A 17,807-nucleotide genomic window follows, 5' to 3' on the forward strand; every position below is an offset into this window, starting at 1 on the left:
TAACCTCGGGGAGTGACACAAACAACTGAGGTGTGGATCCACGTGCAGGTTTATTAGAATCGTCAGGCAAGCAGTGGTCAATACAGAGGCAAACAGATGTATGAGGGCAATCCAGAGTCGAAGTCAAAATATCAGGCAGATGGTCAGAGGCAGGCAGCAAACAGAATTAAATAAATAAACAAGGCAAGGATCAAAACACGGCAAAGGCAGACAAAGGAAACGCATTGTAATGTCACTGTGACAGATAAAAGTGAATGACTCCGTAAAGTGAATGAGTGAGTGTGTAGCTTAAGTAGTGTGTGCAATCAGTCTCTGACAATTCTCAGGTGGTGCGAGTAATCAGTCTAGATGAGGAAGCATGTGTGAGTGCATGTATGAATATGTAGTCCAGAAATGGTGGATTTGTAGTCCATGGTTATTGTTAGTGCAAACCAGCGATCTTATGGCATATGACCGCTGGTAATCGTGACAAATAATAATTTCTTACATTTATATAGCGCTTTTCTAGACACTCAAAGCGCTTTACACATTGGGGGGAATCTCCACTTCCACCATCAGTGTGCAGCATCCACCTGGATGACACAACGGCAGCCATATTGCACCAGACCGCACACTAGCTGATCGGTGGAAAGAAGACAGAGTGATGAAGCCACTTATGATATAAAGAGGGTAAGGAGGCCATGATGGACAGAGGCCAGTGGGCAAACTTGGCAAAACTTAAACCCGTACTCTTTTTCGAAGGACATCCTGGGATTTTTCAAGACCACAGAGAGTCGAGACCTCGGTTTAACGTCTCATCCGAAAGACGAAATTAACATGCTGAAGTTTTTGCATAATTGTTGCTTCTTTATATTCATCATCTGGCTGAATTCGTATTCTCCTAATGCAAATATTGTCATTGTTGACAACTTAATACCTAGATCTTCAATCAAGTGATAGTGACTCTTGTGTAATTGTGTACACTCACAGTACTGCCCTTTCTTGATTTTGTGTTCTTGAAATATTGTTTATAATTAATAGACTTAAAAAAGCTGCAAGGTAATGAATGAGATGGAGGGTAGTGAATCATATCCAGGATTTATAAAGGCTCATGGTATGTATTTAAGGGTTAATGTCTGATGGCAGATAGTGCTTCCTAGTAGGAGTATAAAGTAAAGAATTAAATACTCAAACAACAAAAAGCCGGAGGACCTTTTTGTAGATTTTCTTACTCAGAAGAATGTCATGATTGTCAAGCTTTTGATTTGTTTTATATGTTGGTTAGTCTTTAAGGACAAAAAAAAACATTCAAATATGTAATTCAGAGATTGGTCAGGTGAATATTCATTGCACTAAATCAAACAGTGCTGTCCTTTTTTTCTTCAAGAGGTGGAGTCTAACATTGCACTTACTCTAGCCCATGTAATAGGTTTGGTAATATGTGTTAACAGTTTTAAGAGGACACACATTATTCTAGAAAAGGATAAACCTTTTTTGAAGTATTTTTCTGAGCTCACAGATATTAAGGAGACCGACATGGAGACACATGGGAAACAAGGTGAAGTTTTTCTACAACACCAGAAACATGGTGAGGTAAGACATCATTAAGACATTGTAATATACGTTATTCAAAACAGGTTGAACTATGCTTTTATGTCAACTTTAAACTATTAAATGTTCTGAATAAGAAAGTATTTGACATTTTTTGTACTCATTTAACGCTTCTGGTATTGATGTTCTGTGTTTGATATTTGACCAAGCTTAGAGCTGTCATATAAAAAGATACAATATAAATATTTGCTTGTATGTTTTTTGATATAGCTCATAATGCATCAGAGGTTTTGCCTGTAAAACCTCTGGTGTAAGGTTTTGTTCTAGTATGACATGGATGAAACGGGACTGCCTTTACAAGTTGAAACTTGGTGTGCACATCACAGTTCTTGCTTTTCATTTTCGGCACATTCCTTTGACAAAACACGCCCTCTTGAGTTCACTTGATGGCGTATGACGTTCGAGCCCTGCCTTAAACACACACACACACACACAATACATGTGAGGTAAACCAGGTATTGGCTGCGTGAGTAATCTACATAGCTCCAACTTCAAAAGCCTTTTAAGTACTTTCAACAAAGAGCAGTCCAGAGGTGTGATTATTACCTGAAGCGCCACTTCCATCCATCATTCCTTACTGAATTTAATGATGCTTAGCGTATTTCACTAAAGTTCCATTGATATAACTCATTAACCATGCTTGTAGGAATTAACCAGCTCTGGTATTTGTACAAAAAAGAAAGTGTTTATACGAATGGTAATCATTATAAAACAAGGTTAATTATTGTAAGGGATTGCTCATGGAAATAACGAATGTAATTGACTATCGTATGTTTGTTATTAACAGAAGTGGAAGAGATATTGGTTGGCCCTTCATCCGGCCAGTCGGCACGGTATTGCACGGTTAGAGTTGTCAGAAGCTATTCAAGAACGGTCAACTGTGGTGGTCAGACGGCATCCAGAAAGGAAGGTCATCCGTCTGGCTGACTGCGTGAGTGTTGTTAAGCTGCCTCCTCATGCAGAGGCTTGTCCTGGAGAAAACATGGCCGCTTTTTGTGTGGAGACCGAGGAGAAGAGGCTGGTGTTCGCAGCAGAGAGAGAAAGCTGTGGAGAATGGGTGAATATCATATGTAACATCGCCTTTCAGGTGAGGGTTGGATTTTTCTGTTTATATATCAGCATTAAAAGGTTTTGTTGTCTGATTTTTTAAAACAGATATTAATAGATTATTAAGCAACATTTTACAATGTTACAAAAGATTTACATTTTATTAATGCAGTTCTTTTGATTTTCCTATTCTTCAAAGAGTTCTGAAACAGCAGTGGTATCAGCATTAATAAAAGTAGAGATGTCATTAAATGAATATTTTAAAATATATATTTGAAAGTAAAAAACTTTTTAAGTTGTAATAATATTTCACTATACTGCTGTTTATATATTATTAAATACATACAACCTTGGTGAGTACAAGACTCACCAAGACACAAAATCTTATAGACCCCAGACATTGTAAAAACAAATATTAAAAGCTGTATAAAGTACAGGCCACCACACCGGGCCTACTGCACCCAACCTGCACTGAGCTGGGATTGAACCGGCGATTCTGTGATTACGCCACATTCACATGGAGCGTCAGAGTCAACGCTTCCCATTCACTTTGAATGTGTGATGTCAGGCATTGCCGAACTGCATTGTGGATACATCGGCACCACTTCAGAGGGGTTGCTCGCTGCAGACGTTGGGACTAGTTCAACATTTCAAGCGCCGACGGAAGCGTCAGCCAATCAGATTGCTGTATGTAAATACACCAGCTAGACATTGGCCTATTGCTGACTGAATTTCATTGGCTGATGCTGCTATGACGATCGCGGCAGCCCCAACTTAAGACACGCCTTCAGTCAAGTGTTGACACTGAACCCCCGTGTGAATGGAGCGTTAGAGTCGGTTGCTCTAAAAAGGAGGCTAAAGACCAAGGCCTCTATAGCGTATGTTGCTAGTAGGTATGGGACGATAACCATTTTCAAGGTATACCACGGTTTGGAAAAGTCAAGGTTTTAAAAACGCCAAAATTTTCTGCTATACTGTTCCTAAGGTTTGTGAAAGATATTTTATTTACATTTTTTAGGACAACAGTATCTTCAGCCGAAAAAAAATATCCAAATATGTCGTTTTTGAATTGTAAAGCTTGAATTGAAACTAATGAAAAGAGCAGAATTCAATGATTATTTTGAATTATTTAGCCTGATATGTTTACTGCTCTGAAATATTATAAATGTTTAAAAACTAAATATATTATATTCAAATTGAAAAAAAGTTTTAGTTTTTACCCAGGCATTTAAAAAGAATATATTTTAGAGCAGTAATCACAATACCATAATACAGTGAAACCGTGATATTTTTATCCAAGGTTATCATACCTGATATCTGATTATCATCAGAATCTTATACCGGCCCATGCCTAGTTGCTAGAGCATCTATTGAGGTCAGAGGAGTGAGGTTTACCTGCATAACTCTTCACTAGCTGGCCTCCGTTACACTCACCCCCCTAAACCTCACTCCCATCCCGGACGAGCCCCCACATGTAACCCACCGATCCTACTGCACTGGCCTCCATTAAGGTTCTTTAATAAAACGCAAAATACTACAGACAAATAACATGTGCTGTCTACTTTTTTTTTGTCTGCATTAGTTTTTCTAAGTTTTATGATTGTTTTCTGTGTTACAGAAACAAACTAAAAGTGCTCCACTGCCGGTACCACATATGGAGGATAATCAGATCTACATGTCTAGAGAACAATGTGAGTAAACACAGATGTCAAATCTATCAGATCAACATGATGTCATGGTCCTGAAAAACCAGTCTCACGACCTTAACTCTTTCACCCATCATATGTACTTGTATAAAGATTGAATTGATAATTGTTGATATGGTTTGCAGCACTTTCCACACTTTCCAAACCTGTTTGAGTTTCTTTCTTCAGTTAAACAAAAAAAAAAAAGATATACTGAGGAAAAGCAGTCATTGATAGTATTTTTTATTCATATACTATAGATGTCAATGGTTGCTTTTTTCCAGCATTCTTCAGAATATCTTGTCTTGGGTTCAACAGAATAAACAAATATTTATAATTTCAGAACCACTTTAGTACGAGAAAAAGTTACATTTTTAAACGCCTTCAAGTTAAATCCTGATTAACTTATATTTAAGCTCTGGTTCATTTTAGTGTCCGAGTTCAAAGTGGTAGTGCTACAAAGCGATGCTTCAGTCCGCTGTGGCCTAAAAGGACAGTACTGGCTGCAGACAGGTGAAGATATGCTGCTTATACAAGATCTGGACACCAGGAGGACAGTGATGGAGTGGCCATACAAGCTACTGCGCCGTTATGGTCGAGATAAGGCAAGTAGAGAAAAATATGTAGTAACACTTTAATATGGGACCAAGGTTATTTTAGTAAACAAAAACTAAGCTATTTTTTTTTTAAATTTCACAGTTTTTTTTTTTTAACTAAAATCAAATGAAACTGAAATAAAATAATATTCAGGATTTTCTAAAAGAATCTCCTGTAGATCAGGAGAAAACAGTCAAGAAAAAAACTACATTCTCAAAGTTTCATAAATTAATTTAGAGAGGACACGTGATATGATTGAGCACAACTGGCTGTTCATCTGTAATCAGTGATAATCCAATCAGAGTATCCAAGCTTACAATAAATAGAGTGATTTTTCCCTACTGCTCTATCTTCGTTTAGGAAGAATGCTCCCTTCCACCCCATCTCCTCCTTTTCCTCCCTTTTCTAAGGGGAGCTCTCAAGACCTACCTGATCTCACATCCCCTTATATGCTTATTGCTCGGGCGGAAGCCTTGGGGCCTAATTATATCAGAGCTCAGGATTCTTTCCCGGGACAGCATGCCAAACCTGCTATTATCAGCAAACATATCTAAGTGGGAACTCAACAAATGAACATAAAATGTATTATAAGTTTTCTTCATTAGTTAAAAATAAAAAAACAAGTCGTAATTTTTCTTACTTTTATTGTTTTAAGTTGTATTTGTATGGTTCTGGATTTAGTGTCCTGCAGATTTTAGCTCCAGCTTGCCTCAACTCACCTGCAAGAATGTTTTTAGAATGCCTAGTGAATCTGCGGTCACACTGCACTTTTCTCCCCATAGACTTCCATTCATACGCACACGAATGCGCCAGACTTGAAACGCAAGCTCATGTGAAAAGTTTTACAGGCCGCTGCAATGCAAAGTTCAAGTTTGGTAAACTCTAACCTGCGAAATCGCATCACTTGACTGTGTGAGACCAATCGAAGATCAAAACATGACCTCTCTAGACAGGAATTTAAAATATGGATATAATGTCTAATAATCTCGTTTAATCCCGCCCCTTTTCGCAGCGCCGCACAACAGACTTTCACAAGCTCAAACTCTAGTGTGACTGCAGCATAAGAGCTTGATTAGCTAGCCCAGTTGTGTCCGAATGGGGTTGGAACTATGCAGGACACGGGCTCTCCAGGACAGAGTTTAGGCACTGCTGGTTTAAGCAATTCATTTATTTTTATCAAGAGGTTTACAAAGAGTTACAATAAACTTTGCCCTGGTCAACACCATCTGTTAATTCTGATAACTACAATTACTAAATCTGAACCTAATATTCATTCATTAATTTGTTTACCTTTGGCTTACTCTCACATACACACATGCACTCATACACTACAGCCAAATTAGTTCATCCCATTCATCTATAGCGCATATCTTTGGACTGTGGGGGAAACACGAGCACCCAGAGGAAACCCACGTCAACAAGGGGAGAACATGCAAACTCCACACAGAAATACCAACTGGTCCAGCCAGGACTTGAAGCAGCGACTTTCTTGCTGTGAGAGGACAGTGCTTACCACTGAGCCACCATGCCGCCCTGAAACTAAATATATAAAGAAATAATAGAAATAATCACAAAAAAAGTAAAAATAATATCAAAATTCATTCCTTTATTTTCTTTTCGGCTTAATCCCTTTATTAATCAGGGGTCACCACTGCGGAAATGAGCCGCCAACTTATCCAGCATATGTTGTACGCAGCGGATGTTCTTGCAGCTAAAACCCATCACTGGGAAACACCCATACACATTCATTCACTCATACACTATGGCCAATTTAGCTTACCCTATTAAGTTGTACCGCATGTCTTTGGACTTGTGGAGGAAACCAGAGCACCCGGAAGAGACCCACACTAAGACAGGGAGAAAATGCAAACTCTACACAGAAATGGCAAAGGACCCAGCCGGGGCTCGTTCTTGATGTGAGGCGATTGTGCTACCCACTGCACCACCGTGCAGCCTTGTATCAAAACGTCCTAAATTCAGAAATGCTAATAATGTTAATCGTGACCAGTTCTTTTTTTAAACTACTTGCTTATTACCATATTATTTTTTTCAAGATTTTATTTTCTCTAAAGTGTATACACATGTCTGTTTTTCTCCAGATGCTGTTTTCTATAGAAGCAGGCCGACGCTGTGAATCAGGTCCAGGGACCTTTAACTTTGAGACCCAACAGAGTGAAGAGATCCTTCGCCTCATTGAGTCTGCTATTCGCCAACAGAAGAGCCTCAGTGTTGCTAGAGAGAGGCACTCGCCACATTCTCCACGCTCTCGTTCTCCTCGCTCCCCCCTGCCCAAACGCCCTGAAAGTTTGCTTTCGCTTGACGCAGAGGGCAACAGCAGCCCTAATTCAGCAGATGCCCTCGGTCCAAACTTCAGCCCCATCTCAAATCCTGCACATATAAAACCTGCAAGTCCTATTTGCTTAACCGAAGTTGTGTATGCAAACCCTGCAGATTCCCTAAGATCATCACAAATGACGCACTCGGATCCTGCTGACTTGATTGAGCCTGTGTATTCAAGTCCCACAGTTTTAATAGGCAAGCATGAGCCTGTGTACGCACAGCCAGATCTCATTAAATCTCTTCATTCTTTAAAAGACGATCCTCTCCCAACTCCTTATAAAGATGAGCCAGTGTATTCTGACCCGGTTGATGTCATCCGCCCAAAAGCCAACACTTGTGTTCAGGCCAATCCTACTAACACAACAGACATTCAACCTAAAACAGTGTCAAACAATGTCAAGCATCCAGAACCTGTATACTCTGAGGTGTATGACCACATTGCACTAATCTCCCGTAAGAAAGCTGACCAGACGTTTGAGGAGCCCATTTATAGTGTGCCTGAAGTTGTAAAGTCAACTCAAAACAATAATTTGCAACAAAACAAAATGCCTGAGGAGCACCAACCTATCTACAGCAAAGTCAACAAACCACCCAAAACTCCTTACAAAGATAAGAAGCCAAGCCTAACGTCAGAAATTGTCTCTGAGGACCTTGGACTAATTTAATTAAATATGCAACTGAATATGTCTTCCCAAACATGCAGTCTTTTTAAATATTTTATTCCAAAATTTTTGAAAATGTATATTTTAATAATTTATTGACTCACTATAAAAATGTGCGTTGGAATTATGACTGAGCGATTTTTTTTTAAATGTGCATATCATGTAAAAGTCGGCTGCATCCAAAAGCACATACTTACTACACATATTACATAGTGGTTAAAAAAAGGTGACAATATATTTATTTCTGAAATTCAAATGACATTAATATTACATTTAAGTTTATATTTAATCTACACATATAAAGTACAATACAATAAAATGCACTTTTTAGTGGTTCCAAAGTCATTATTTATACAAATAAAACAGTATTTGATTTTGGTTGCAGTCATTGTTTTAGGAATTTTATTTCCATATATATATATATCACATGTATCTTTTTCTTTTTACCACAGCAGGATTAAAGCATAATTTTATTATATAAATCAATTGTGTGGCTTCATGTGATCGAACACTTGCAGATACTCAAACACAGATGCCTCATAAGCAGATTCTCTTTGGGATGCTCTATGCTAGATTTGGCTTGGATTTGGGAGATGAGAGGGTCTGCTCTGCAGTTCTATCAATGGACACATACAGAAGAAAACATATTTATATATTTATATATATGACCGAGAGAGCTTAACGTGCTGCAATTTAAGAAAACACATGCAATTAAAAAGAACGCCAGCAAATTAAGAAAACTTTTCATCCGTTTGACAGCACACGTGTTACAAATCGTCACAACACAAACAATGTAATATAACACGCTACATTTTCTCACAACGCAAACAATTTATGAAACGCCTGCATTTTCCCACAACACATTCAAATAGCACGGAACACGACAGAAATGTTTTAAGAGGACCCTAAAACGTGATGGACCTGGCTATTTAGGTTATGGTTATTTAGGCTAATAAATAGAAAAAAAACAAGAGAATCAGGATGTTAAAATAAACAAACAAAAACTCACCTTTCAAAGATCAACTACAACTTCACTGAGCAATGGTCACGGCACAGCAGCGTCCACCAAATTTTTGGGTCCCCTTGAAACATTTCCATTGTGTTCTGATGTTTTTGAAAGTGTTGTGAGAAAATGTAGTGCGTTTTTAAAAACTGTGTATGCGTTGTGAGGATTTGCAGCGCGTGTGCTGTCAAACGGATGTTTTCTTAATTTTGCAGCACGTTTAGCTCGTTCGCCCACCATATAATATACTTGAAAATATATACGTAAATAGTCATTTTTGCAATATTTTGAAATTTATGTTGCATATGACACATTTCCTATGTGAAATCCAAACACAAACTTGTGTGTATTACATGCAATTTGCATATATTGCCATATATTAGATTTCTATATGGGGGGAAATAGAAACAGTTTAATTTAAACATAGCACCACATAGCAAAATTTCTCTGGCCCAGATCTGGTCCACACAATCAACTTTTTTTGGCCAACATGCCGCAGTGAATCACGGTACATGATTGGACCAATTCCAGCTTCAAGACAAGGGCCAAACATGGACCATATCTGGGCCATGTTTTAGCCAAGTTATTAACCCATAACTGGGCCAGATATGTTGGTGTGTCACGAATGAATTTGATAATTTGATAAACCCATAAAGCATTTGGCTTAATGCCATGCTTCTTCACGAAGTGACCTGATTGGTAAAATTCTTTCTTTACTCAAAAATAATTTAAATGTATTTTAAAAGTGAGTCAAGACAGGCCAAACTTATGTGGCCCACATATAAAATTTTAACATCTGGCTAAATATGGTGGTGCCACCTCTGCGAAACCCAGGCTATGTTTGGCCCACTTGCTGTATGCCAGTGCCGGATGAATGCAAGCTGTGCCAGCTTTATGCCAAATCTGGGCGAGAATTCTTTGCTACCAGGGAAGTGCCTTTATAGCCAATCACATCACAGCCCTAATGTCCTCTGAATTGTGCAAGAGCCAGTCACTTTTTGTGGAGACCAATGGTTGAAGGGAACACCCAAGCTGACTGTGCATCTACAACCATAATTATATGCATTTGAATAGCAGACTTCAGCAGATGACTTCGTTGAACACAATCATAGATATATACATATATATGGAACACAATACCAGACCAAGTTATGCTATCTTACATGACTTTAAAAAAAGTACCAAATGTAAAATAACTATAATCCTCAGAAATTATGGTAAGTCAATACACATAAAAATATTTCAATTACAAAAAATACTGGATGGTTTTGCTACACTAACCACAGTTAAATTGTATTTGTGGTAAAACTATATAAATAAACACATGACAATTTAACAAAGGTTAATATTTGTAGTCTTTATACTGTAGGTAAATGACACACAGTTTCGTTTTGTTGACAGCTATCTCTTTAAAAGGCCACAAAGACAAAAGCTACACTCTAAATTCACTGAACAATGTCAAAACCAAATTGGCGTGCGCTGCTAAACAGTCTTTATGGCTTTTACGTCACTACTACTGACCGGAAGTATTCCTCGCTGTTTAACCCAGAGCAGATCATTTGCGTTCCCACGATGTTTCGAAGATATTAATCAGGATTTTATCATTTTTAATCATTTCATCTAGTTTATTAACAGTACATATTTATTGAAACGCAGTGCTGAACGCTTAAACGTTAATCATGTCGAGTCGCATTGCTTTCCAGACTCAGTTAGCTTCCATTATGGAGGTGCTGGCCAATGCAGCTGTGGCTGAGATATGCAAACTCGTTGACGACGATTACGCTGTTATAAACTTACAGATGAGCCAATGTCAGCGTGAAAACAAAGCGCTGAAAAGAAAACTTCATGTACTGGAGCTGAAGATGGCTCGGGGGTTTGCAGAGAGGAGGATCAGTTCGCTGAATCGCGCTAACCGGGTTCAAGTGAGCACCGCTTTGTCAGACAAATACCGGAACCAAAGCAACGGTGTGTTATCATGAAGATTAGGCTGTATGATATTATTCAAGCGTCTCTAACTCATGTTGTTTACTCTAAACGCTAAAGAGGTTAACGTACTATGTGTTGTGTTGTTTTTCTTGGTTTTCGTACCTTCAGACGGCCTGTATGGAAATCAGTTTAACACGGGACTTTGGAGAGGTGGAAGGACAGACTCAACTCCTCAGGAGGCTGTAAATGAAAGTGACAGTGGGGTAAGTAGGCTGTTATCTCTTTAAGCATAGAAACTATTGACAAATACATTAGAAGATAGACTGCCATACAATAATCAATAAAAGATGGGAGTATAATAGGATGAGTAAAATTAATTCATATGTAAACAAAAGAAGATGGATAGCTGGGTGGATGGATAGACATACGTATGTACTTTAGGTAAATGTTGGATGTATATACTTCAATAAAGACAAGTACATGATTGATTGATAGGTGATTTTCATACACGAATGATGGCTGGATTAGTAGAAAGATACATAAATGTTGCACATACAAATCTTCATCTGTGTTGGAGTATATTTATGAAACATTTATTTTCCTGAAAGGCAGGAGATGCAGTTTTACCAGATGCAGAAACTTTACTGATAAAGGATGAGATGTTTGAGGACCACCAAACACAACAGAGACTGTTCATCAGAGATGATGGTGAGTCGGTGAAAAGCATAAGCCATCTATTATAGACCTCACAGAGGTCGTGTAACCAAGAATACTTATTTTAATGCTTGTTTCTTTTCCTTCAGGAATAACAGAGACTTCACAAACTGGAGAGCCAGGTTTTGGTGATGTTCAGAAAGATGATGATCAGGTCTCAGGGATGCAGCACACGAATTTGGAGGTCAGTGGATCTGACACTGCGGTTAAATCTGAGTTTCAGAATGTTAAGGGGATTTCCCAAGAGCCCATAGAATTACATGGCGAAGCAAAGTTTGATTTGAATGGAAAATCCAGTCCTATGAGGGATTATTTAATGCAAGGGAGTGACAATGCAGACTTGCGGCAGGGATCTTGCGCATACATAAACAATGCAACGCCAACTGAAAGCCAACCCACAGGCTCTGTACAGTGTTCAGAGGTAATAGAGGTCGACTCTGCAGAGGAGGGGGAAGATGTTCCTGCGTGGGCTAGCCAAGTAGCACGAGGGAAAAGCCAAGCTTCACATGTCTATCCACAATTTGGGAGGGAGGAACATCAGGATAGCAGGATCTTCTTACCTTCTTCCAATCCGCATCTGGTGTCTAGTGGCTTTGCTGCAGTCCCATCAACATCTTCAAAAATACAGGACACTGACCTCTACCACAATATCACAGATGTCAGTTTTAACCAACAATGCCGGACTAGAATCAATAAAGTTCCTCGCGAAAAACTTTTTTCGTGCACATATTGTGGAAAGGTTTTCAACCGGCCTAAAAAGGTGATCATTCACCAGCGGATTCACACGGGTGAGAAGCCGTTCAAATGTAACACCTGCGGAAAGTTCTTTTCAGAGGCGGGAAACCTGAGAAAGCACCAGAAAGTCCACACAGGAGAACGACCGTATAGTTGTACGCAGTGTGGACAGTCATTTGCTTGGATACGAAACCTTAAAAACCACCAACTGAAATACCATCCTGATATGTTAGCTGCAGAAGAACTACTTTCTCTAGGAGGTGTCAATAAATGATCACCAGATCACTGCTTATGAATGTGTATTATACCACCATCATCATGTCCTATCTGGAGAAAGACTTTCTTTAAATTATGTACATGATTTACTTTGTTTTTGAGTCAGTGTGTTTTCTAAAACTAGCAAATTCAGAGCAAAGCTCTGTTCTGTGATGTACTGTAGAAATAATGAAAAAACTAACAGCTTCGTTGAAATGTTTGCAGGTAGTTTTTGGTATTTAAAAAGTGTTTAACGTGTTTAAATAAACATTTTTGCACTGATTTTGTGTTTGATTTTTGAACATTGTGTATTTTTAGAGCCAGTGTTTGTCTATCGTGTTATGGGTCTAATTCAAAAGAATGCAGATGTAGGAAACAATTATTTTTATGAAAACATTTGCTTGTCATAAATTAAGCATTTACTCAGGACAGTGAGAACATTTAAAACATTTCCAAAATACATTCACCAATGTGCACAGAAAAACTATAATATCATTAATTCCACATATCAAATTGTAGCAAAAATATTCACTGCTAAATACTAGTAAAACATATAGTGGTTGTTTTTACCCCCTTTTTCCAGCATCATATATTTGGAACATTGTGATTCCTACACATTTTACATATTCATTACAATTACCAAATTACTAGATAAGCTTTAACATGTCAAAATGATTTTTATATTATATGTGTCAGCCAGGGTTATGTAGTAACACAAAACCTTATTTCATGTGTTCAACAGCAAGGAAAGGTGGAATATGAAGAACCTGAAACAATAGTGATAAAGGAGGATCTAAACGACCAATGGGAAATAAGCCAGGCACAAACTATAACTGTGCAAGATGGTAAGTAGAGGGCCAAAAGCAGTCCTTTAATTGCTGCTTAAAAGAATGTGGGGTAGATGTATAGAATTTAATGTTTAACCCCATAACTCTCACAGTTTTTCTGTTATGTAAACCTTAAATTGTCTAGACAATCTGTGTATCATGTGCAAATGTTATTTTTAAGTTTGAACTCAAAAATAGTAGTCACAGATAAGGGGTTAAAGAGTTAGTTCACCCAAACATGAAAATTGTTATGCAGCAGAGAGAAGATCATGCTTTGGACAATATAGGTTATTAAACATTTTAGCTTCACATTGACTTCTATTGTAAGGATGACAAAAATCTTTATATTCAAAGCTTTTTATTATGGTTAAATTTACTTACCAAACAGATCTAATCATACAAACCTAGCTCAATAACATAATCGTCATTTTTGGGTGAACAATACCTTCAACTTTTATATACTTTGGTCTGAAATCTAGTGACACAAATTAACATTCTATCTCTCTTCCTCCTGGTAAGTGGAGTCAAATAAAGACATTTGTAGCAAGAGACTTTCTACCTCACCAACCAAACCCACGGTTGCACCTGGAACAGAGAAGGTTTGTTGATTTACTGTTATAATGCAAAAAAGCATTTAGGGTAAAACTAATTGTCCCAACTGGAAAGTCACATCATTACTGTAGAGTAGATGCAAGTCATAATGAGATGAAAGCAAAAATTCATTACGTTTTAATTTTGTTTTCAGCCTATAGAGCTGGAATTTTCCCATTTCAGCAAAAGTGGACAGAAGAGTTGGGGCCAGAAGTCCGATACGTCTTCATCCACTGGACTTCAGATGAATCTACAGGGTGAGTAGAAGAATAAAGGTAACAGTGAAAAATGTAACCCATTTAATTTGTGTATATACTGAAAGGCTGGATTTAAAACTAGTTATATTTGTTCATTAAAATTTGAATATATGTGCATTCAGGTACTGCTGAGTCCAGTCCAAGCAGTTCTCAACAACACCAGTTCCAAAATTTTGCTGCTAGACCTAACAAAAGTCTTACAACAATAAAAATCACAGCTGTCTCAGGCTCGGAGCAAGTACACAAGGGAATTGGCAAAAGCAGGAATTCGCCTACAAATCAACCTTCGCTCACTGCAGAAAAGACAGCTATTGAAACAGCAGACTGCTTGCTGATTGACAAACCTGCAGAGCATAAAACCAGCTTTACACATTGGCCCACACAGCCATCCCATTCATATTCAGACTCAAACCAGGATGAAGATTGTGTGCTGGTTCAGTCAGAGACTGTTACATCCATCAGAAACTCCAAATCAGGACAGGATGGATCATCATTCACACAAACGCATCCTGCAGCAGAAAGACCTCTCAGAGAAGAGGAAAGGTGGAATCAAGCCGGCATTTTTAAGCAAAGCCAAACTGACGTGTCAGGCCACATTGGTAGACCTGAAGCTATTCAAAAAGACACTCCAAATAGATCAAGCGCCTCATATTTCACTGTGATTCCTCAAACCATGTCTAACTTAACTCAACCTGGGGCTTCTCTTGCCGGACCCCAGCTACCAAAGCGAATGGAGAAAGGTAGACGGAGAAGTTACGTATGTAAGTACTGTGGAAAGGCGTTCCCTGGACTGTCCAATGTTGTGGCCCACCAGAGAGTGCATACTGGGGAGAGACCTTTTAGGTGTGATATATGTGGAAAGTTATTCGCAGAGGCAGGCAACCTCAAGAAACACCAAAGAGTTCACACAGGAGAGAAACCCTTCACTTGTCCCCGATGTGGGAAACAATTCGCCTGGATCTGCAACTTAAAGACACACCAGCAGTCGGCCTCCTGTGGAGCAGTCTGATGTAATTTTATACATCTGATGACATCTGAAGGGCTTCCAACTTATGCCGCCTTATAAATCCAGTGGTCTTCACACAATGTCAGAGAAATCATTGTGATGTTGGAGCTGATAATGTTGTAGTAGCTGAAACTCTACTATAGTTAAAGCAAACTAGCTACAGCACATATAGCTAAAATGCTGTGGAAAAGGAGTATGAATGGAAACATGTTGAAAGGGTTTCCTTTTCTTTAATATTAAGAGGTCATTGAGCTAAAAAGCTTACTGTAAGTGAAAGAATCTCATAAATCCTAAAACAGCGTTTTGCTCTACAATTTAAATTAGACAACAAACACCCATCAAAAAGTGCATTTTAAAGCTATTCATTGTATTTAATGAAACGTGTTTCTATTATGTAACTTGATTTGAGTATTTAAGGTGAAAGATTGTGCAAGTTATGTTGTAGACCAAAGCGTTTAAGTTTTATTAACTTATGTTTACCACAGATCCCCTTTTACTCTTAAAATAATTAAAGGAGAATCTTGAAGGAAACCACTGTGAATTTTCTTTCTGGGTTGTGATATCATTCCTTCTGTAAGAGAGAAAATAAAGAGCAATCACTGCATCTATATTTTGGATTTGACAATAATGTGAGTAACAATGTTTTTACCACATGTCTACTGCTTTTCTGTTGACATGCATTATTATTTGATAATAGGAACTGACTGTTCATACGGAGTACCCACAATACCCTATTTTATTATGCTAAACTGTTACCTATTTCTAGCAGTATGTGTACTTATCACCAAGCATTATTATTATTAATATTATTTGTATAAAAGATGTCTAATAGACGTCTGAAATACTCCAAAAACCGACTAGGCATCAAATGCATTTTACGTGTAGTCGCTCATTCCTGTCTGTTTTATAGCTAGTCTGTTTTTGATGCAATATTAAACGTCTACTCGATTTTTACAATTTTAACAGCCCAAATTTCGTCTTAATTTGGCCTTGACGTCTATTTTTAGACGTCTTTTAAACAGAAAATGCATGCTTGGTTATTATGGCAAAGTCTTGAATTCAGCACGTGTCAAAATGTTTCAAAATTGGTCAAATACAGGATGGAAAATAGACAGTTTCTATATCATGCTGTTTTTGATGCATATATATCATAAGATATGATAAACGAATGAATAATAAGAAGGATAAATGAAGACCCACTTACGATTTGTCGGTCTTCTGGTTCTGATGTAGAATGTCCGTGAATTGTAATACTCACTGTGAACAGCAGGTGGTGTGCGAGGACAATAAAAGCAGAGCTCATCGGTATCTGAGCTATATTAGCAGGTTTGTCTGTTTAAAACGTCTGCTATGTTGTATGTACTTTAGAAATCGCGATTAAGTGATGAAAAATTTTTTTAAATAATGATTGTTAACTCGTGTGTTGTCTGTCACTTCTTTCAACCTGCCGTGCCTTCAAGTCAAGAGTAGTTGCCCGGCTAGCTCAGTCGGTAGAGCATGAGACTCTTAATCTCAGGGTCGTGGGTTCGAGCCCCACGTTGGGCGCAGAACACTTTTTTTCATTGAGCAACTGGTGGTTTTCATTGTGATTGGCGGTGCCTTCCTCTGCTTCATAGGTCAAAACCAATGTCAAGAGCAAACCTACGCTCCTGAGTGATAGTTCATTTATCAAAGGATGTCCTGGGTGAGTGTGTTTCCTAGACTGTATTTTTGTCCCAGCTAGTCCACCCCTGTATAGGGGGTAGAATAAAAAAAATTAGTTAACTATACCTTAAATATATTTCCAATAAAAAAAGAATAGCACTGTGGATTGTTTATTTTGTTGTATTTAAATGTTTGTTTTGGTTTGTACTGCAGTACTGCTGAACGCAAGACCTTCTAGAGGACAGCATGAAGACAGCCTGAAAGAATTCCGGTGTATTACTTTAGTTAGGTTTTGGAGTATGCTGTGCTAGACTACTCAACAGAGACTTTCCAAGCTGTTAGAGCAAACATCTCTGATCATCGAACCCCTCTCTGAAATAATATATCCACAATCAGATCCCTAAAAACCACATGTAGAAAGCACACTCTTTTACCTCTATGACACTTTAACAGACTTTAACTGATCATCGAACCCCTCTCTGAAATAATATATCCACAATCAGATCCCTAAAAACCACATGTAGAAAGCACACTCTTTTACCTCTATGACACTTTAACAGACACCGGTATGCACATTTGCACTTTCATAAAACATGCCATATCTCTATAAACAAAACATTATGCATTTCTGAGCATGCTTCACACAAGTAAGTGGGGCTGACAAATCTCTCTCTCTCTCTCTCTCTCTCTCTCTCTCTCTCTCTCTCTCTCTGTCTCTCTCTCTTTCTCTCTCTCTCTCTCTCTCTTTCACTCCTCTCCGAGTACATGGTAAAGTTTTTCTGAGTCATTTAAATAAAAAAAATGAATTGATCAATGTTTCAAATTGAGGGCAAAATATTTCTCTAGTCGTGGTGTATTGTGGGCAGAATTTATTGATAAATAATTTGCCAACTGTGTGGTTCTGTTTAGGGCCGAAAAACATTGAAGT

At 38.1% G+C, this 17,807-nt stretch overlaps 2 protein-coding genes and 1 non-coding gene across 5 annotated transcripts; all 3 read left to right on the forward strand.

The window, feature by feature from the left end:
* Nucleotides 1-1,412: 1,412 nt before the first annotated feature.
* On the forward strand, nucleotides 1,413-8,403 carry dok1a (docking protein 1a). Of its 3 annotated transcripts, none has more exons than XM_682484.9 (5): nucleotides 1,413-1,572; nucleotides 2,378-2,677; nucleotides 4,256-4,328; nucleotides 4,755-4,927; nucleotides 7,019-8,403. In XM_682484.9, exons 1-5 carry the CDS (start codon nucleotides 1,516-1,518, stop codon nucleotides 7,922-7,924), a joined length of 1,509 nt encoding a protein of 502 aa, XP_687576.4. In that variant the 5' UTR covers nucleotides 1,413-1,515; the 3' UTR covers nucleotides 7,925-8,403. The 3 variants fall into 3 exon arrangements, with proteins under 3 accessions (XP_687576.4, XP_073809211.1, XP_073809212.1); XM_073953110.1 differs by lacking the exon at nucleotides 1,413-1,572 and adding an exon at nucleotides 2,032-2,287; XM_073953111.1 differs by lacking the exon at nucleotides 1,413-1,572 and adding an exon at nucleotides 2,032-2,123.
* A 2,039-nt stretch (nucleotides 8,404-10,442) lies between these two features.
* si:ch211-89o9.6 lies at nucleotides 10,443-15,841 on the forward strand. Its single transcript, XM_682563.9, has 8 exons — nucleotides 10,443-10,889; nucleotides 11,019-11,113; nucleotides 11,459-11,558; nucleotides 11,654-11,748; nucleotides 13,297-13,399; nucleotides 13,901-13,980; nucleotides 14,127-14,229; nucleotides 14,352-15,841. Exons 1-8 carry the CDS (start codon nucleotides 10,604-10,606, stop codon nucleotides 15,236-15,238), a joined length of 1,749 nt encoding a protein of 582 aa, XP_687655.4. The 5' UTR covers nucleotides 10,443-10,603; the 3' UTR covers nucleotides 15,239-15,841.
* An 866-nt stretch (nucleotides 15,842-16,707) lies between these two features.
* trnak-cuu (transfer RNA lysine (anticodon CUU)) lies at nucleotides 16,708-16,780 on the forward strand. Its single transcript has one exon. It is a non-coding gene; the product is annotated as a tRNA-Lys (tRNA).
* Nucleotides 16,781-17,807: the final 1,027 nt, after the last annotated feature.

The sequence above is a fragment of the Danio rerio genome, chromosome 1 (genome assembly GCF_049306965.1).
Source record: "Danio rerio strain Tuebingen ecotype United States chromosome 1, GRCz12tu, whole genome shotgun sequence".
Lineage (NCBI taxonomy): Eukaryota > Metazoa > Chordata > Actinopteri > Cypriniformes > Danionidae > Danio > Danio rerio.

What these genes read in the sequence shown, in the direction of transcription:
- dok1a (XM_682484.9), top strand. Translation starts at nt 1,516, where the DNA reads ATGGAGACACATGGGAAACAAGGTGAAGTTTTTCTACAACACCAGAAA. An exon ending in AACACCAGAAACATGGTGAG is followed by an intron (nt 1,573 to 2,377) that starts GTAAGACATCAT and finishes TGTTATTAACAG; the next exon opens with AAGTGGAAGAGATATTGGTT. An exon ending in CTACATGTCTAGAGAACAAT is followed by an intron (nt 4,329 to 4,754) that starts GTGAGTAAACAC and finishes GGTTCATTTTAG; the next exon opens with TGTCCGAGTTCAAAGTGGTA.
- si:ch211-89o9.6 (XM_682563.9), top strand. Translation starts at nt 10,604, where the DNA reads ATGTCGAGTCGCATTGCTTTCCAGACTCAGTTAGCTTCCATTATGGAG. An exon ending in TAAATGAAAGTGACAGTGGG is followed by an intron (nt 11,114 to 11,458) that starts GTAAGTAGGCTG and finishes TTTTCCTGAAAG; the next exon opens with GCAGGAGATGCAGTTTTACC. An exon ending in ACTGTTCATCAGAGATGATG is followed by an intron (nt 11,559 to 11,653) that starts GTGAGTCGGTGA and finishes CTTTTCCTTCAG; the next exon opens with GAATAACAGAGACTTCACAA.